At 40.8% G+C, this 20,296-nt stretch overlaps 1 protein-coding gene across 3 annotated transcripts in view; it reads left to right on the top strand.

Moving 5' to 3' along the window:
* AP3D1 (adaptor related protein complex 3 subunit delta 1) overlaps window positions 1-19,353 on the top strand; it is a 43,888-nt gene extending 24,535 nt beyond the window's left edge. For all 3 annotated transcript variants that reach the window (XM_062596040.1, XM_062596039.1, XM_062596038.1), the window contains 21 exons: window positions 84-229; window positions 1,822-1,970; window positions 2,063-2,293; window positions 2,844-3,075; window positions 3,967-4,112; window positions 4,245-4,386; window positions 4,986-5,057; window positions 5,928-6,003; window positions 6,666-6,865; window positions 7,571-7,644; window positions 9,895-10,099; window positions 10,938-11,000; window positions 11,641-11,739; window positions 12,155-12,304; window positions 12,453-12,500; window positions 12,885-13,074; window positions 14,169-14,257; window positions 15,285-15,370; window positions 15,817-15,938; window positions 16,739-16,818; window positions 17,208-19,353. In XM_062596040.1, the coding sequence (XP_062452024.1) occupies window positions 84-229; window positions 1,822-1,970; window positions 2,063-2,293; window positions 2,844-3,075; window positions 3,967-4,112; window positions 4,245-4,386; window positions 4,986-5,057; window positions 5,928-6,003; window positions 6,666-6,865; window positions 7,571-7,644; window positions 9,895-10,099; window positions 10,938-11,000; window positions 11,641-11,739; window positions 12,155-12,304; window positions 12,453-12,500; window positions 12,885-13,074; window positions 14,169-14,257; window positions 15,285-15,370; window positions 15,817-15,938; window positions 16,739-16,818; window positions 17,208-17,303 (2,696 nt within the window). In that variant the 3' untranslated portion in view covers window positions 17,304-19,353. The remainder of the gene's footprint in view (window positions 1-83; window positions 230-1,821; window positions 1,971-2,062; window positions 2,294-2,843; window positions 3,076-3,966; window positions 4,113-4,244; window positions 4,387-4,985; window positions 5,058-5,927; window positions 6,004-6,665; window positions 6,866-7,570; window positions 7,645-9,894; window positions 10,100-10,937; window positions 11,001-11,640; window positions 11,740-12,154; window positions 12,305-12,452; window positions 12,501-12,884; window positions 13,075-14,168; window positions 14,258-15,284; window positions 15,371-15,816; window positions 15,939-16,738; window positions 16,819-17,207) is intronic.
* Window positions 19,354-20,296: the final 943 nt, after the last annotated feature.

Genomic DNA, 20,296 nt, shown 5'->3' with positions numbered 1-20,296 from the left:
AGAAGCACCCATTAAGATTTCGTGCTCAACGCAAAACAGTATTTCTATATTTGGAAAGAAGTTTTATTTTGTGTCTTTCACAGTGAAATACCTGGGATTGTTAGCTATGTCCAAAATCCTGAAAACTCATCCTAAGTCAGTTCAGTCTCACAAGGATCTCATTCTCCAATGTTTGGATGACAAAGATGAGTCTATCCGACTCAGAGCTTTAGATCTCCTATATGGCATGGTATGTTTCTACATGTATTTCTCTTCCTCTCCAGTTCCTGTGACTCTTTAGTCAGGAGACTGATGTTTAAGGCAAACATTCAGATTCTTCCTCTCTTCCCAGTAGTGTTGTGATAATAACTTGCATCGTTTCTGGCTCTTACACCAAATGAAAGATCTGACACAATCTAGGAGGACTTAAACTTCCATTTTGACTGAAATAAGTTAATCTGAGTTCAGGCCCTGTGGAAGTCAACCATAAGGCTGCTTTTCTAATGACTAAACCTTAGCTGCTGCTCTTGACCTTCCTCAAGGCGTAAAGCGGGCTCTAGGCATATTGGGATAGGCCTGTGATGTTCAGTGTAGCAGTCCACATTGTAGCACACCATAGCATGGGTTGACATAAGCTACAACAAGTTTGGGAAAGCATTCGGAGCAACTCTAAAACAGAAGAACACAAAAGACAGCTTTAAGCTTCTTAATTGTGTAATTTGCCCTACACTGTAAGTTTTGTTATGCCTTTTAATGACATGCACAAAATTTCATTCTGGTGGTTTTCCTGTGCGCACTCAGTTCTGTGCATGCATTCTGCAACTGCCCCGGGCAGTTTGCAAAATGCCTGTACACTACAGGAGGAATCTTGCGGTGAGGAAAACTTGGTCTCTGAAAGGGTTGTGGTTACAATTTGTCAAGTGTCTTTCACTCAGGCTTTCCCCAGCCTCCACACTATCCCACATAAAGGATTAATGGTAGATAGCATCTCAGAGCTTCCCATTTTAGAAGAGAAAGTGAAGAGGGACATTTTTTCTGGTACTACTCAAGACATGACAATTTCATTAAAAACTATCCTAATCAAATTTTAATGTTACTGCAAAAAAATGGAGTTCTTTGTTAGTTCCAGGAGTTAAATTCTGCTTAACCCAAAAATGGCCTAAGAGAAACAGTCTATTTTGCTCAACCCTCTCTCTGAGGAGAGTGCAGTATAACAAACTTTATTGCAAAAATACTTTTACTTACATTTTTATTACAGGTGTCCTTTATATAGACTTAGAGAGAGCATAGCTGGAAGCAGTGGGTCACAGTGACTAGAGATACTTACTGAACATTTTAGTCGTTATTTAGACAAACAGGTTTCCAGAGCAAAGTAGTAGAGCTATGTTTTGAAATGCTGGAGTTCTGTTGAGTATAAATGCGTCTCTAAATTTCTTCAGTTTGGAAGCAAAAGTTTCTTTAGTAATTTTTTTATGCCGGCAGAAGCAGAAAACTCTTTCTCCTGGAAAGAGAGCGAGTAGTTGTACTTGGATGATTTCCAGAGGTCTCTTCCAACTTAAATTACTCTGTGTCCTAGCTACTGGTGGCCTAAAAGAGTAGGCAGGTCTGCTTCATCCAGCAGTGAACAAACTTAGTTGCTCATTGCAGCTGAAATCCTAGGTATGAGAGAAGATCTGCTTACAGACTATTTACCATTTCTTGTGTTCCGTGGTGGGGTTTTTTTTTTATTAAGAAGTAATACTGATCCATCAAAGAGTTAGCAGCTCCTTTAATGCAGTTGGAATGACTTAGCAGCACAGCAAATGGCTTACTTTTTCTTCACCATCTCAATAACTCCGGCAGGTATCGAAGAAGAACTTGATGGAGATAGTAAAGAAACTGATGATTCATGTGGATAAAGCTGAAGGGACAACATACCGGGACGAGTTGCTGACCAAAATCATAGATATTTGTAGTCAATCCAATTATCAGTATATCACAAACTTTGAATGGTTAGTGTTTTTATGTGTCAACTTTGAAGTCATCAGCAACGGGAATTCATGACTGTCTGCTAATAAAATTGTGTCCCTTTCACTTCCTGTAGGTATATAAGCATTTTGGTGGAACTGACCCGACTGGAGGGCACACGGCATGGGCATCTTATAGCAGCTCAGATGTTGGATGTAGCTATCAGAGTTAAAGCTATTCGTAAATTTGCGGTTTCTCAAATGGCTATGCTCCTGGACAACGCACATCTCATAGCCAGCAACACCCAGAGAAATGGAATCTGTGAGGTGCTTTATGCTGCTGCTTGGATATGTGGGGAGTTCTCTGAGTAAGTTTTGCAAACAGGAAGCTGGACGCCCTTTCAGTGGCTTGTTTTCAAGTGAAGATTCAGGTCACTATTATTCTTTTCTTTGTTACGTACTAGACTTGATTTCCATTCTATTATTAAACAAAAATATAATGTCATTGATGTGATGAAGTACAGGATGGCAGGAAGGCAGCTGGATTGCTAGACTCAGATTGTCTGTAGAGTTGGAACTTAAAAAATACAATGAATGCTCACTTAGTGGAGAGAATACTGCACTTATACAGGCAGAAGCTGAAGTGCCCTTCCTGCACCTCCACCCCCTTTTCTTTTTCTTTTTTTTTTTTTTTTTTTTCCTGATAGGCTAAAGCTGTAAATTCTTCTGTGTCATGTTATTATTGAAGTCTGGAAGGGAAAGATACGCAGATAGCAGATGCTTATGTATTTATAGCCTGTTCTATCTTTCTGCAGTACTTTGTATTGCAACCAAGCTTTTTAAAAATTCTTCTGCCTGATGAAATATTGAACTTTTTCTGTTGCTGTCTATTTTTATCTATTTACTCTGTCTTTTTAGACACCTTGAAGAAGCAAACCAAACTTTAGAAGCAATGTTGAGGCCTAAAGTTACAACTCTACCAGGCCACATCCAGGCGGTTTATGTCCAGAACATGGTGAAGCTCTATGCATCTATCCTACAACAGAAAGAGCAATCTGGGGACAAGGAAGCAGCTCAAGAAATTACACAGCTGATGATTGAGCGTTTGCCTCAGTTTGTACAGAGTGCAGATCTAGAAGTTCAGGAGAGGGTAAGAGAACAGAATCACTGTGGAATTCGTTGCACAGAATTTCTCACTTGTATTGGTGTATGTGTGTGATTTTCTGTGGACATGCACACATGCTTTGTAAAACAGTGTTGGCAATGGAGACTTGTTTTTATTCTCTACTTTGTGTAACTTGAAACAAACACTGTAAAATTAGTGGTGGGAAGACCATTAACTGTAGTGTTTGGAAAAACAACATAATTCTTAAAGCTTTACTGTGACTTCCTTAATTAGGCTTATATGGAAAATTCAATTTATTTTGGTTTTATGTGTGATATAGATTAAAAATAGCAAATGGTTACTTTATAGTAAAACCTGATTAACTCAGCAGCGGATTATGATTTACATCCAGTGATAAAAATGCTGTGTGTTGGCCCAATCTAAATGGGGAATAAGAGAGACTGTGCAGACAGGTGGGTGCTTTCATGCTACATGACAAATGTGTGCAGTGAGCCATGAAGAGTGGGGCTGCAGTCTCCTCATTGCAATCCCACTACTCATTCCCTGATAAAAACACTTAAAGCAAAAATGTAGGTTTTTCATTTAAAAAAGAAAAAGAAATCCACCTCTGAAAAATGCAGTTTGCTATACACTTGGTTCTAGAAGATGCCTTTTGTAAGGCCAGGTAAGTAATACTGTCTCCTGCCAGGGGTGGAGAGAGGCACCTGTATTTTAGGTTGTGCATTCAAAGTGATAACGAATTGGATATAGCTAGAAGAGAGAGTCTTGAATCTTTAACATTTGCTCTAAACCTGGTACTTCCCTTAATTCCCTCAGTGCTGTAGTCAATAAAGTTATCTTTTGGTGGCTTCTGTTGCAATTGGGTTTTGGTTCAGTTGTTATTAGTTTTGAAATTACTTTTCCATTTGTTTTTAGGCTTCTTGCATCTTGCAGCTAATAAAATATATTCAGAAGCTACAAATAAAAGAAGTACCTGTAGCTGAGGAAGTAATAGCCCTGTTTGCTGGTGAGCTGAACCCTGTAGCTCCTAAAGCACAGAAAAAAGTCCCAGTTCCTGAGGGGTAAGTTTCCTTCTCTCTCCCAAAGCCTTATTTAAACTTAAACTCTTAAACTAAGCATATGACTGGAAACACTGAAATACTTGAAGCTTCGGAGTAACACTATGTGTTTGTGTTCACTGTAATTCCTACCAGCCTGGACCTTGATGCCTGGATCAATGAACCTCCGTCAGACAGTGAGTCTGAGGACGAAAAGCCCAAAACAATTTTTCATGATGAGGAGCAAAGGCATTCCAGACACAAACAGCCAGAAATAGATGAAGAGGAGCTGGCCAGAGTGAGTGAACTGTAAAATGCTTTTTCTTTGCATAACTTGTTAATGAAGTTGGAAGTGCCACTAAAGCGGTTGGAGCTGTTGTTGTGGATTCTCCATATAGCTGGGAGCACTCTACTTTATACAACTCAGGAAATACGATGTTTTGATGTGAACAAAATTGAAATATCTGAGTCCAGGTATTTTCTAGGAAAATTTTTTTTTAAAGGCACTCTTGAAAATATATCTGATATGAAGTTCTTCTGGAAGCCTACCTTGCCCATTTTGTCTAAATGGAAGCAGGCTCAGTTGAACTGCCATCAAAATCTGGTATTAAGGAAGTTACTGTTTCTAGTCTAGACTCGGAACATCCTTTCTTTACCTTTTGAGTAGTGTTAGTTTATAGCAGTTTTAGTACTTGTATTTATATTTCAGCATGTCTCATTAACTACAAAGCTCAACAGCAGGAATATTATAGTCAATTTCTTTCACTGTAGTCTTTGGAAGTAGTTTTGCAATGCTCCAAATGCTCAGGGAGATTAGAGGGCAAAGCATGATGCCTTTTATCTGTCTTTGCTTATAAGCAAACATTATAATTACAGTTTTATTTTTTTTACTTTTAGCGTCGAGAAGCCCGGAAACAAGAACAGGCAAACAACCCATTTTATATTAAAAGCTCTCCTTCCCCGCAGAAGGTGAGTGAGTCTGAAAATCTATTGCTGTCCTCTCATATAATTGTATGTAGGCTCTCTGAATGTCAGAGCTGCACCTTCCCTCTGGGAAATGTTTCATTGCTTCCACTGCAGTTATTGTTTGATACTCTGGCAATTGGAGTGATTACCTACAACTGTTTCCATAAGCCTTGTCTTTGAGAAACCCGCAAATGACCTTCTATCGTAAGGGCAGTCAACTTTCAGTGGATTTCCAGTGGACCTCCAGTTTAGAACTAAGTGTTGCAGAGAGATTCTTTTTCTCTCATGCCTGTCTGACAAATTCCTGTGCAGGTGGTTTGCCCCAGCTCTGGGGGATGGAATTACCTGGCAGCCAGGTATACTATATATATAGAGCCAGGTATGCTCTATACTTCATATAGAGCAGTGGAGAGAGAATGAAGTAACACTTTAAGGTTCATAATAGCCAATGCAAAGCATGCCAGCTTAAACGTGCAGTGTTTTCTTGATCAAAAGGTCAGTGCAGTTTTCCTTGCCATTTCCTCCTTGTTCTCTTACTTCTTCAGGGAAGCAGCATCCTTTATCCCCTTTATGTTGTAAGGACTGCCAGGTTTCCTTCAACATAGGTCTCATAATGTGTCTTTAAGTGGCAAGTCATTACCAATAAAACAAAATGAAAAGTTTTCAAGAATTTGTAACAAACCTTTTGCATGGCTGTGGCAGAGTTAAAGCAGTACAGCCAGAAGAGAGATCTTGCAGGATAGTTACCAGTTGGCTCTAAATAAATACACCCTGCTACCATATGGGATTTAGTACTGAATTGTTCTGAAATATGTCTTATTTATATGGATATCTATCTGATGCTCAGAATATAACAAACTTTCATTTGCTTAGAGATACCAAGACACTCCAGGTGTGGAACATATACCTGTGGTCCAAATTGACCTTTCTGTCCCCTTAAAAGTCCCGGGTAAGTGCAGCTTTGCAATGAATTGAAATTCGTATCAATGAATTCAATCTTCAGGAAATTCAGTTAAGCTAAACTAATAATTTTTTATTAGTTTTTAAAGGCAGGGAGCGTGTTTCCATTAGGTTCTTAAATATTTTAGAATATAAATATTCTAAATATTGACATTAAGGAGAATACATTTGAGAAGAGAACTCAGACTGAGGGAGGACCATTATTTTCAGATGTATTTTGCAGTCTAAGTGTACTTCCTCTCAAGATGGTATTAAAAGTAACTCTGATTAAGCATGTTGTACAGACAGGTCTGTGACACATAAACTAATCACTGTCCTGTGTAGGAAACAGTCACGTTTGGAATGTTTTAAAGGGCTGCCTTAGAGCTGACTGTTATGTAAAATACCAGTATTTAGCCCATCTTTGTAATCTGCTTAATGTGGATGAGAATCAGAGCAGGATAGAGCTCTGTCCTATTTTTGAAGAGAGATGGAGCGTACTAGTAAACCTACTAGAAGGAGATGCTAGAGCTTCCACTATGAGATGATGTGGAATTGTAGAGGTGTTCGTCTGATTCTGAGAAGCTAGATTCAAGGTTCACTCCTAACATTGTTGCAGTGATCATTGTTCATGTGGGCTCTAGCCTGAAAGCAGTTTGGCTTCCTCTGCAGGAATGCCTATGTCTGACCAGTATGTGAAATTGGAAGAAGAGCGAAGACATAAACAGAAGCTGGAGAAAGACAAGAAAAAGAAAAAACAGAAAAAGGAGAAGAGAGGTAAACATCACCGCCATAACTCTCTGCACACAGAGAGTGAGGAGGATATCGCCCCAGCTCATCATGTTGATATCATCACAGAAGAGATGCCGGAGGTTAGTTGCCTGTTTATGGTGGTCTGAGCTGCAGGGCTGCTTTGTGCTTTTCTGAAGAGATGCCCTTTTCTTCTCCCCTCCCCTCCCCTCCCCACCCCACCCCATCCCCCAAAAGCAAATTGTCCACCAGTCTGGATTGTTGTGGTCCAAGAGCTCCAATTTCTTGCAAAGCTGTTCAAGAAATGATTGAGTGAGATGGTCCTAAATCATTTTTTGCAGGAGGAGGAATGATTTTCTTTTTGTGCACAAAAAAGACAGAAAATGTCATTGAAGCTATTAAAAAACAATAAATGTCTCAGCTATAAAAGTAACGATGTCTAAATAGCTATTTTATTTATTATGCTTTGCTGCCTCACTCTGACGTTAACTTGCTGTCTAGTCAGCAGGTTTGCAGCTGATTATAATAAATTGCACATGCTAATGATGTCATCTGTATTTGTTCCTAAAACTTCCTTTAATCAAAACCAAACAGCAGTGATTCAAATTCTGCAGTTCGTGAAGAATGGTTTTCTGTTCTAAATTAATGTTATAAGTAAATGTTGCATTCAACTGTACTGTTCATATAGCTTATTTTGCCTGAACGTGAGCTGGCCTATTTCGTGCTTAGCAATCTAACAAGACTGGTTTGGGGAGACAAAGAATTTTAACTTTAAAATTGCCTGTGGTCTACTACTTCAGTGGATGGTCTTTTTCTCTCTCCTGCAGAATGCATTGCCCAGTGATGAGGATGACAAAGATCCTAATGATCCATATAAAGCACTTGATATAGATCTGGATAAGTAAGTGACAGTTTTGTGTGCAAGTTTACTTAATTATTAACCAGAATGCATGAGGGCTAGTCTGGGGCAAAAGAGACAAAGACAGTATCATTAGGTGAGAAGACTAGTCTCTGTCTTAGGTGTAACCTTAGCTGATCATCCAGTTTGGGTTCCCATTACATACTAGTAGTTTCTACTGCAGCATAAATGCTGAAAACTGAACTGCTCAGATAATGGGAATTTTGCAGGGGAGGTGTGTGGAAGATGGGAATTATGTTGAATGAATGGAGTCTGAAAGGAAAAGCAGTGTAGTTGGGACAGATTTAAGTAAGCCTGTGCGGTAAGCTTTTGAGTCTGCTAATATCTCTTTGATCCAACCTATACTGGCGTTGAGAATATGACCACAGGTTAACATCTGTGCGCATCTCAGAATGTATACCCACAGCAAGCCTGCATGCTCTGTGTTATGTGACTTTGGGCAGCCTGTATTATCTCCAGTGTGTGTGGATCTTTAGGGTAGTCCCACAGTTGAAATATTGTTTTAATCTGATTGAGTGAACTTCCATGCCATAGCTTAGTTGACTAGAGTCTGGTTGCTGTTCAGCCAATAGAGTTGTTGGAGCACTGGTGCCCCAGGCTACAGTGCAGCAGACACTAAAGCCACGCAGGCCATTTGATAATTAGAAGCTGGCTGTTAAATAAGCACATGGAGGCTGTCTTTTTTTTGATGCTTCCTGTAAAGCTTTAAAGACTGTCTGTCTATAGCCAGCATACACATGTGCGCTCTCTCTCTCTCTCTGTGGTGCTTAAACAACTTCAAAGTCTATTTCACTGTCTGCAATTCTCAAATCTGTACGAGTCTGGCACTGCAGCTCCCTTAAAAAAATGTAAGTTAGTGTCTTTAAAAGAAAAGCAGATTCAGAAGATGCCCCTCTCACCCCACCCCAAATAGGTCACATTCTTCTGAGTCTGCAGGAGACAAATACATAAAAGGAAATTAATTTGTACCAGTAGAGTTGGTGTTTGCATGAGAAGCTTAAACAGCATAGAAAACACTAAGCAGTTTCTAAATGTTGTGCTCCAGGAGGCATCTGGGGGCTTTTGTATTGTTTCCATCCATTCTCCTCCTGTTTCACATGAGTCACTGTGCTCTCCTGTCACGTTTTCTCATATCTCTGTCCTCTCTCTTTCTTTCTGTGCTTGCACTGCTATGTCTGTGTCACGCTCACATGCAGTCTGGTTTCAGGGAAGCCTTCCAGGTAAGAATGTATCACTAAGTGGTTGGCCTTCTTTGGAAGGTTGGTTGATTTTAGTGGACAGCATAAGTACTTGAAGGGTCATGATGCTATTGAAATCATTGACACTCACGTTTGTGTGAGATGACTTCATGGCTGACTTTCAGTTGCCATCCCTGTTGCTGTGCAGGTATATGTGAAATAGGTTTAAAAATGAGATCTGCTTACTGTTCAAACAGATGTGATCTTGCTGGTCTTTACAGTAAAATTTTAGAAAAAGGGGCAATCAGTGGGCTTTTTCCTCACTGATTTCTGGACAGTGTTTGACAAGAATGGAGAAACTTCTGTGATTTCTCCTCATCTCCTCCCCCACAAAGGTGTTGGATCTTGGATGTGAAGTAAATCTGTACTGCTAGCCCTGCTTTTGGAAACAATCATTTGAAATAAAGTGCAGTTTTTTTAATGTAATGATTGAACATAGATTCTCAGAATACAAACTTCCAAAATTAAATAATTCACTACTTAAAATCTTTTCCAGAGTTACCTATTCATTGATAGAAGAAACCATGCCCTTTCAAGGGCTGTTTGAACCAGCCAGTCAGTTCACAGCTTGAATTGCTACACTATTGCAAATGATTCCTCCTGTTTTACTACTTTGACTCTTCCTTTGAAAGTGGTTTTATAGACATGCAGCGTAATGCTATGTGCCTGTATTCTTCTGTAAGTGTTATTCAACCTGCAAGTATGTAGTTACTATTTTAAGGGAGTATGGGTGTTAGCAAGAGCTTGGCTCTGTTGCCTGCAAAATGTTTCCATCAACTTCTAATCCCTGAGGGCAGTGTTACAGTTGCATAAATAAACCTTTCTTAGGGTATAAAAGTATGCAGTGATTGAAATTTTGGGACCTGGCTGTCTGTAAACAAGGCATACTGTGTCCTGAAAGTTCAGCACATAATCCGGGCTGTGACAGAGACTGTCTCACGTGTGGGAAACTCTGACACTACCTCATGAGGGTAATGGTGTCTATATTTTTAAGACCCTTAGCAGACAGTGAGAAGCTGCCGGTGCAGAGACACAGAAACGCTGAGAACGTGAAGTCACCAGACTCAGAAGCTCCCCTGGCAGAGAAGAGGAGCAAGAAACCCAAAAAGAAGGAAAAGAAACACAAAGAAAAAGAAAGAGACAAAGGAAAGAAAAAAGAGAAAGAGAAAAAAGTAGTAGAGGAAGAAGAAGAAAAAAAGGTAGTTCTCCAAGACATGCCCTCTGTTAGAAAATGCTGTTACAGGCTGTATATATTGCTGGGTGTTTTGTGTTTCTGTTGTCAAATGTGACTGTTCCTAAACAACAAACAGCTGAATGTTTTCAATTTTCTTTTCCTTAAATTGTAGTATATTTCTGTTACTAAAAATAAAACTTAGCCTTATCAGCAGACTTCAGCTTACATCAGCCTATGCTGCAGATCTTCTGGATCTAATTTCAGAGTTGAGTTCATAGATACTTTGTCAGTTTTTAAAACGGAGAACTCTCTTTAGTGAAATATCTGGAACTCGCCTTCATTCTGTATCCTGCCCACTGTATGTTTCAGAATTTTTCCCGTTAAAACTTGTCATTAATTGACAATTACTTGGAAGACTCAAATATCCTTTTTGTAAACCAGTCTGCAGAGATGCAAGTTTTCTCTAAGTTATGGCACATGGGCTTTAAATGCCTGTAGATGTTGCACTATTCAGGGGTAGCTCAGTCTTCAGCCTATCTGACATTTGCTGCTGCCTCAACTAATTGTTTCAGGCAGTCTAGATATGTAGATAGGAACTTACACTTTGAGCAAGTGATTTTGTAGGAGCCCTCAAATAGCTGTTGGGTGTAAATTTGCACCTGTCATCTATGTTCAGGACTTTAATGTGCTGAAAGGCTAACGTTAAGCTCCTTGAAGTATTTGGTCCTAAAAGTATTACAGCATCTATCTCTGTGAGCATTTTGGAGAGATGCATTTTCATGAAAGCTTTATGGTCTAATGTGTGAATTTAAAAATAGTATCAAAATAACCATAATGGTTTTCTTTTTTTTCTTGGATTTCAGGGGGAAGACTTGGATTTTTGGCTCTCCAGTGCTCCACCACCTGCCTCCACTTCCCAGCCACAGGTAGACATCTTATTGTGTCAAGAGAAGGTTTTTCTGATCTTAATCTTAGCTGTGATGGGTGCCTTGTCATGGTGTAGGAGAGAAGAGCGAGACAGACTTCATCTCTTCAACTTACTGCCATGAAGCAGTGGAATTTTATCTCCCCAGTTGACAGGCGCTAACTAGAGGTTTCAAGCTTACTCTACTATGCAGAGCAGTGGATAGAAAAACAGATGGAGCTACAGGTCATGATGGCATTTGAATTATTATCAACTAAGGTTCTATTTCCTAGTGTGAACTAGGCACTAGCAGTATTAATAGATCTGAGAGATCTAGATCTACGAGAGCTGTGTAGATAAACAGAAAAATCCTCATGAGTTTTGATGTGAGATTTTTTGACAAAGAGACAGGGAGTATAAAGGTTCTGATTCCTTGAAGAATATCTGTGTCTTTTCCTGGAGTGATCGTGTTTGCCAAATTTCAGAGATCTCTAATGAAAGTCTTTGTTCCATGTTAGTCTAATATAATCTTGAAGTAGCAGGAGGGTTTTTATGGAGGGAGATGGCAGGGAGTGTCATGGTTGAGATTTCTTTTTCAGCTGGGATTCAACTGTTTTGACTATGTTCAGATAGTGTCATAACCCTTCTGATCATCTGTGCAGAGCGAGCCTGGAGTGAGTGCTGCTGTTGTGGCTGAACCTGAAGGAATAAAAAAAGAAAGGGAAGAGCAAGAGGAAGAGGAGGAGGGGGAGGAGGGAAAGGTAAGTGGCTTAAGTTGTTGGTGACGCTTTTTGCTGTGTTTTCCTCATGTTTCTCCTAAATAAGCTCTTGAGGATTGCCAACAGCACTCTAGTCAGTGCAGTGTCCATTGGCAAGTAGGCAGCAGCGGACTATTATGCCCTTTGAGAGCTCTCATCACTTCATAACAAGAGGTTTGGTTGTTCCTTGAACCAAGGATCAACTAGCAGTTCCAAGGCTGCACTTCAAGTTAGTTGAAGAGATTTGGCCTTCTGCTGCCTGCTGGCCTGTCTATGCACAGTCTTCCAGGAAGTTGCTTCCTGTGTGTAGAGTGAGAGCTAAAGAGCTGAAGTGTTGATAGAGGGCTCATGATGTGGTGTCTGGAAAGACAGGAGTTTCTGTTAAGGGTTTGTGGTAGCTTCTTACTCTTTTTGGTAGAAATCCTCCAAGCATAAGAAGAAGAAGCACAAGAAAGAGAAAGAAGAGAAGTCCAAGGATAAGAAGAAATCCAAAAAGAAGCATCATCACAGCGAGGAGGAGACAACAGAGTCGGTACAGAATGGAACACTAGATGATGAACCACTACCAGTGAGTAACTCTGTGCTGGCAACTCTAGCCTTGGGGAACAGGCAGGAGCTAAAGAGTGTTTAGAGGGAAAGAGGATGACGCTTCAGAGAATTTAGTTCTGTTATACTGTGACTGTAACTTCTTTTTCTTTTTTTTTTTTTTTTTCCAGCCTATGTCCAGTTACCACCTTCTTGCTGAAAATCCTTACGTTAAAATGGTGAGCTTTTTGGTGTTTAAATACAGATAACTACCTCGCTTTTTGTGTTCTCTCAGAAAAGAGATATATGTAATACCAAGAATAATATAGCAACTTACATAGACAGCATTTAACTGAAGAATTGTTTGAATCACAGCAGCTGGAAAACTAACAAGGTTCCATCCCCATTCTTTTGATTGTCTTGCTTAATCAGTTTTTTGGGCTGATATTTTCCCACTGCTCAGCAGTACTGCAGAGCTCATCACAAGTGTGCTTTTCATTATCCTGTAACTGTGTCAAATCACATATGCTTTGAAGCTTGCCATATTCTGGTGCTGTGCTGTTTAAGGTTTCTAAAGCATCCCTGTGATGTATTTATTTTTTTCTTCCCCCCTTCATTTGCAGACCTACGATATTCAGGGAAACCTGCAAAATGACAGTCAAGTTACTGTCTCTGTTATCTTTGAGAACAAAAGCACTAGCTTCCTGAAGAGCATGGAACTAAATGTCCTGGACTCTCTCAACACTAAAATGCTCCGACCAGAAGGGTCATCAGTACATGATGGGATACCTGTGCCCTTCCAGCTACCCCCTGGTATGACAAGCTTTGTGCAGGGTTCATGGAATATGCTTAGTCCTGCACTGCCCTCCTGTGGAAAGAATTGTTTGAGCTTTTTACTATTTTCTAGAAAGACATGTCCCTCTGCCTGTATGTTCATTACACTCACACAATGTGTTGAAGGTGAACCTTTTGACAGTATGGCTATAAGCACAGGTGGATCTGTATAGCAAGAGCGAAGTCCAATGTAGAACTGGGAGTTCAAGTGTCCAGGTTCTTTTTTTGTTTAAATGCATGCTGGCACACTTTGGAATGTGCCAATATTGCCAACTACAAAAATCCAAAATCATGAGAACAACTTTGCTGTGAGATATAAAATGAAACAGAAATGGACAGATCTCTTTCATACTGGTCCTTGAACCATTAGTCTACTCTGGATTTATTCTTAAGCTTTTCTCCACTGTTTTAATGACAGAGGTCATTTGCAGTGAAAGTTTACAATAAGTATCTAGCCATTTGAGTGGGGACCTGAGCCAATGTAGAAATACTACACACTGAGATGAAGGATAAAGGCAGGACCTAGTACAGTTGAGTCACTGAACTACTTTTAATTTCACTTTTTTTGTAGATGAGTTGATTGGAATACTGAAACACTTCACAAATTTTCTGGGATTTAGTGGGTTTTTTTTTTTTTTAGCGTTTCTTTGGCCTCCCATGGAAAGCAATGGGATCCTATTTTTTCATTCTGTATGAAACAGTTCTTGACATAAGCTTAAAAACATCAGAAACGATTATTTCTAATTACTTGGAAAGCCATATGTCTTTATACGAATTGTGTAAACATATTGCCACTGTGATGCATTTTGCCCAGGTAGTCATTCAACCTCTACCGAAAACCTAACACTGTTGCTCTTCGGAGGCTCAAGAATGAAGTACTGTAATGCTTAATTCACAAAAGGAATTGTGCAGATAGCTCCATTCCAACTCCTTGGAAAACTTCACACTTAGTTGGATGAAAAAAGTGTTCAATACGTGAAGCTTAGCTCCTTGTGGTCAGTTTATTCTAGTCACTACTTAGGCATGAAAACCATTTTCTGACCTGACTTCTCCCTCTTTTCTTGTCATGCTAGGAATCTCTAATGAAGCCCAGTTTGTGTTTACACTTCAGAGTATTGTTATGGCTCAGAAGTTAAAAGGAACGCTGTCCTTTATAGTCAAAGTAAGTGGAGTTTTAAACTCTGTGCTTCTCTTTCCTTTGGAACTGCGTGAGGGAGCTTGACATGAGTGGAAGGCACTGCTTTAGAGCTTCTCTTAGGCATCATTTCATCTCCGCTGCACCAGCCCATTCTGTGATGTGAGAAGTATTTTACATGGCATCTTGTGCAAACAGTGTCCTGAGTTACTACGTAAGCATGTCCTAAATTGTCATTCCTGGCAGTGAGAGCGCAATGCGGCCTGAAACATTTGCCACACTGTCAGCTAGAAAATCACTGCAGTGATGCCTCTGCCAGGAAAGAGGAGGAGGGCAACCAACTAGCAAGAGATGCAAATTCAGTCTCAATAACCCAAAGATGATTTGGATGCTGCTGCTTGAGACAAGGCTGAAAAAAAGAAGTAATTAAGATAGAACTAATAGGGAAGGAAACTGAGCAAGAGTGGGGTTAGCTGAAAGCACTATTTATAAGTATTGACCTGGTTTGAAGAATGTGTGAGTTTCTAACCTTATTTCAAAAAAATTATTAGTCAAGGAACTACATGAACAGCTCAAAGGAAGTGAATGGAGGCAGCCGTGGCTACTTTAGAGTCAAAAATTCTGTTTTAAGAGTTTCTTAAACATAGATCAGTCCTATTTTTACTTGAGAGTTAAGAAGTGATAATTTTTTATTTTGCGTGGGAGATAGTGAACTGTAATACTGCATCTTCGAGCACTAGTGGAAATTAAATCTGCTCGATATATTTCAGCAGGGTAAGATTGAAAATACAGCCAGATCCATCCAGTTGTGTCGTTTTACTGCTCTAGATGCATGTATCAAACTTCCTGCCCAAATTTTGTCTCCAAGTGGCATTATGTTTTAGTATGGTGGTCACCCCCCCCCCCCCAAACTGATCCTTCAGGACCTAACAGGGTATATCTAAGGGACTCAAGCTTTAGCAGTCTCATCTGTGCCTGTTCAGTAGATGGGGGTGGTACCTCCTCTTGCTGCCTCGGGGCTCCCATTCATCTCCTTTCCTTTGACCTATTGCAGAATGATGAAGGTTCAACCCATGAAAAACTAGATTTCAAATTGCACTTCAGTTGCGCTTCATACTTGATCACGACGCCTTGCTATAGGTAAGTGCCATCCAGGAGGCACCTCACAACATTGGTGCTTTTGCCACCCATATGAAGCTGAGCTTTGGCTGCAGGCTGTCTCTGCAAGATACGCAGCATGATTTTGACTTTGGCTGCTCTTGATCGCTTTTGTTACAGTACAGTTCTCTTCTGTAATGTATGACTTCTAAAACGTTGACCAGTTTGTTTCAAGTGATTTTAAAGATGAGGTTATGCCCCATAGGCTAGCACATGTAGTGTGGAAGTACTGGTGTTTGAGATCGTAGGGTTCTCCAGTGCAGTCTGGAGTACAGTTCCCATGTTTGTTCTAACCTCCTTTCTCTACTAGAGCTTGGTAGTACTTGGACTTGCGCATCCTGAGATATCTTAAGGTCTGCATGGGGCTAACAAGGCAGATCTCACTTGAATTTGTAGCACAAGTGTTTACTTTCCTTCCTGTTTTGCAGTGATGCTTTTGCCAAGCTCTTAGAGTCTGGGGACCTGCACATGAGTTCTATTAAAGTAGATGGAATTAGCATTTCTTTCCAGCATCTACTGGCAAGGATATGTTTTCATCATCATTTTTCAGGTGAGTCATCTTCAATGCAGAACTTCCCGCAGAATTCCATATTCTAAAATTTCTACTGTGCTTGGAGAGCATGCAGCACTGGTCTCAATGTCAGAAGCAGATGCCTAGTTTAAATTTAGGAGAGGAGTTTTTGCCAATTTTGTAGCACACTAGTGTCTTCAAAGCACGTGGATGTTGTTGTCTGCCCCCACTTCCCCTCCGCACACAACCTCCTTTCCAAATTGAGCTCTCCTTTGGCTCCATGTGGCTTTTGTCCAGTCCTGAAAGGCACATCAAAGGTATCAAGGGAGTAGCTTGCTTGTAGTTAGGGCTGTAATTGTTCTCTGGAGCATGTACTTGATCTCCAGTGCTTCATCCTACCTCTTTTCTCTATGCTTTGTTTCAATAAGGTAGAAGTGGAGCTACTTGAGTTTGGACTGACAAGAAATTCCAAATTAATTAAAATATGGGGATTGGTTAAAGCAAAACAAATGGCTGTTTCATCATGTTCTGGTGTATGTGCAAGATGCTATCTGATTGAAAGCATTTCTGGCGAAGAGATCTACATTCTGATTAGTGCTTTTTGCCACAGAACCTTTGTAGCTTGCTTAAAACACATGACTCATCTCAACAATCGCAAAATCTGCCAGAGAGGAGCCAGGAGGAGATAGGCACATATACTATCTTAACCCTGGCTCCCTCCTCCCCTCCATAGAACCTTCTGTTCCTTGAGGCCAGGCAGAGCAACAGTTCCTCTTCATGGGATGCAAACATTATTTAAAAAGTTGCACAGTAAATTAAAATTCTTGCTTTCTTTATAGTTGTGGAACGCGTTGACTCTTGTGCATCCATGTACAGTCGTTCTATCCAAGGTCATCACGTCTGCCTACTGGTAAAAAAGGTGAGAGCGTTACAATGATCTGAAACAAGGTGCTGAAACACGCTAAATCTGTAGCCTTTCCTGCCTTAAAGGGAAGAGAAATACTCCCATCTAAATCTTCTGGGAGCATCATGGACCATTTGATTCATACGGCCCTCTAGCAGTCTTGTCTGCATCACTGCCAAACCTGTACCTCCATGCTGGTTTTCTGTTGCCCATCCCATACCTGGTGTGTAGTGGCAGCAGTGGCAGCTCCTCTGAACTGATCTCCCATCTAAGCCTCCTTCCTTCCTGTGCAGGACACACTACACAGTCTCCCCTGGCCATTTCTAGTCCGCTAGCTTCACTGGGAATAGAGTTGTGCCCACTTAGAGAAGCTAATGGATTTGTCTTCTCTTTTTCTTTCCAAGGGAGAGAGCTCTGTATCCGTAGATGGCAAATGTAGTGATTCCACCCTGCTTAGCAACTTGTTGGATGAGATGAAAGAGACATTGTCCAAGTGCTGAATATTCTTTACAAAATACTCCAACTACGAGAAACACACCTAATGTGTAAAGACAAGCAGACCCAAGTGTTAAGTTTCTCCCTCGTACGCATGTACTATCCTGGGGCACGTGCTTTTCAGTTAACTCCACCATTGTTTGTCGTTTAGACATTTTAAGGCTGTATGTTACCTTTTTATTTCAAAACTTTTTACAAACTGTGGTGTTAACCCTTTCTAGCCCAAAGAGATCCTGGTGACATGACTGGAGGAGGGAGGGAGGGAGGGGCGGCATTTATTCAGCAGCTCATGATGATCCCATAAACCTTGTCATCTCTGTGGAATTGTGGACTAAGCAGAAATTTATCAACAGTAGCACAGTCTGTTGCTTGTGCTTATTACTGGGGAAGGTTGGCTTGATCCTTAGCCATGGAATGTGTCTTCAGGGCTGCTGTAGTCGGTGTATATATCTAGCAGAGGCTGGTGCTGGACCTGAAGGCCTCCTTTTTTTTAAATTATTATTATTGTTGTTGTTATCTCAAATGTGGAGAGATCCATTGTGATCAGCATTTAAACATCCTTCATCTCCTAGGGCGAATCTGAATGAGCCTGGTGAGAATTGGGACGTTTTTGAGTTTGTTTATAGTAGTTGCCTTGAGCCTTAACCTTCTTCTAGTGATGATTGAAAGAATAGAGGGTGAGTGCATAAAACACAGGCTGAAAGCATTACTGTCTGGTTATCTGCTCCTGTTTCCCCCCCACCCTCTTCCCCTCAAGAAATCTATCATGCATCCCCCCCTTGAGAAGTCTGCTGATGTGTTTTATGAGTCCACTTCAATTTCACATTCCAAAAAAGTTAAGAGTGTAGCAAGAAACTGGAAATTCAGAGGGGTCTGTTCCTGTTTTTTTTTTTTTTTTTAATCATTTCGCTCGTCAGCTGAGGTTGACCACTACCAGGTTAGAGAAATGTCCATGTGTGTGTAATCCCTTGTACTCTGAACAGACTGCAGATGCAGCCCTGCTCCTTCCCTCTGCGCTGTGGAATCAGAGATGCTGTGACATGTCAGTGGTCCCTGTGGCTTGCATAGCCCTGTCTTCACAGCAGTAGACGCAGATTTAGCAGCGCAAACACAACCAGGTGCCCACAACAGAGGTGTCCTTGCCTGGGTGGAAGAAAGGGAGGGGTTGATGAGGGAGCAGCACAGACTTGTGTTAATATTGCGGGTTACTTTTGAAGGAGGAAAAGGAGAGTCTGCAAAGTGAAGCCCATTCTGCACTATTGGAATCATGTGGAATCACTGGCTGGAAGGGGATGTCCTTCTGTCCTTTACAAGTATGTTTAATGTCCTTTTCCGAAGTCTGTCTTTAAAATATTTTTCAGCTCTTTCAGTTGCAGTTCTGTACCCAGCACACTGAGAACAAGCCAACAACCGTTGGTTGCTATTCCCAAGAGGGCCCCTAGGGAGAAATTAGGCTTGTCTGCACCTTTCCAGCACCGCCACCACTCCAACGGGTGTCAGCAATGCCCAGTAGACTTTAATGAAAACCCTATGCAGGGAACGGGATAAAGTGTTGATCTTATCCTTTGGGTTCATGTCATGTACTTTAAGCGTGTATTGTGCTCTTTACACTCTTCCCATGTTAGGGTATTTTTAAAAAGGCTCTGCTGTGGTTTTATTGCTAGGACCAGCTTTGTACTCTGACTGCACTTGTGTGCTGCAAGAATTTTTTTGCAGCAGGCTTCTGCTGGTGAAGTGATAGTCTTTGGTATTGGTCAACCTCTGCTGATTAGCTGGTTTGTGTATTAGAAACCAAACATATTAAAATTGTCTTAAAGGATAATCCTCAATTAGTGTTTTTTTTAAAATTCATGGATGAAAACTGTCACTTTAGCATGTAGTCTTCTCTTACAGAATCCTGTGCAGTGATTCTAGATTTCTGAAACTGTATGATGTGTTACATTCACAAAATTATTTGCTATCAACATTCCCTTAAAAAGAAAAAGAGAACATACCACAAGCTGCTGTAATGATTTTGTGTCAAGATGATCCAATAAACTTTCAAAACAAAGTTAACTTTTTGGTTTTTACGTAGTCATTTTATAAGACTCCTCCAGTTTGTATGTACTTGAGAATACATTTTGTCAAGCAGTCTGTTTTGCCAGCCACTGAAATGCAGTTAACCCTGCGATGAACATTGTGTTACACCACTGTCAAATGTTGCAGATGCTGTCTACTGATCAAGGGAAACATTTGTCTAAGCGTTATGTTTGATATGGATGTTCCCCAGATCTGAAACATTTGTGTCCTTTGGGGAGATAAGGGGCATCTTGTGCCAAAAGCTCTGGAGTAATGAAGTTCGTTTCAAACACAACTGTATGAGGTGGTTTCCCAGCAGCTAGGGACTGGCTTGCATCAATGAGGGGAGTCCTGCCAGTCCTGTATCCCCAGTAAGCGTAATCAGCTACTGGTCAGGTAGCTGCTCTGTCAGTGGTAACAGCTCAAAGGCATGAAGTGAATGAGCAGAAAGGAGTCATTACTGTCAGACACTGGGAATTTCTTCCCTGTGAGAGTGACAGAGCACTGGAACGGGTTGCCCAGAGAGGTTGTGGAGTCTGCTTCTCTGGAGATCTCAAGGCCTGCCTGGATGCAACCCTAACATGCTCTAGGTGACCCTGCTGAGCAAGGAGGTTGCACTAGATGATCTCCAGAGGTCCCTTCCAACCTCACTGATTCTAGGATTCTATGAAACTGGCCTTAATTTTGCAGACACCAACATTTCCATTCCTACCCATTTTGAATGACTAAAGCTGTTGGTTCTTAGCCTTCTTCTGCAAGGCAGCACTGCAAGCAATAGTTGTCACTTATACAAATTGGGGAGGGGGAAGCCTCCTTCAATCAACCCCCGTTAAAGCTGCATTCGTTTAGGTTTGTGTGGATTGCAATTGCAGCTAAGATCCAAACATGCTGGCAAATGAGAGCCCTGGTCTTGATCGGGTGTCCAGAAACTGAAGAACAG

The sequence above is a fragment of the Rhea pennata genome, chromosome 27 (assembly GCF_028389875.1).
Source record: "Rhea pennata isolate bPtePen1 chromosome 27, bPtePen1.pri, whole genome shotgun sequence".
Classification (NCBI taxonomy): Eukaryota; Metazoa; Chordata; class Aves; order Rheiformes; family Rheidae; genus Rhea; species Rhea pennata.
This window is presented reverse-complemented; position numbering and strand designations above follow the sequence as displayed.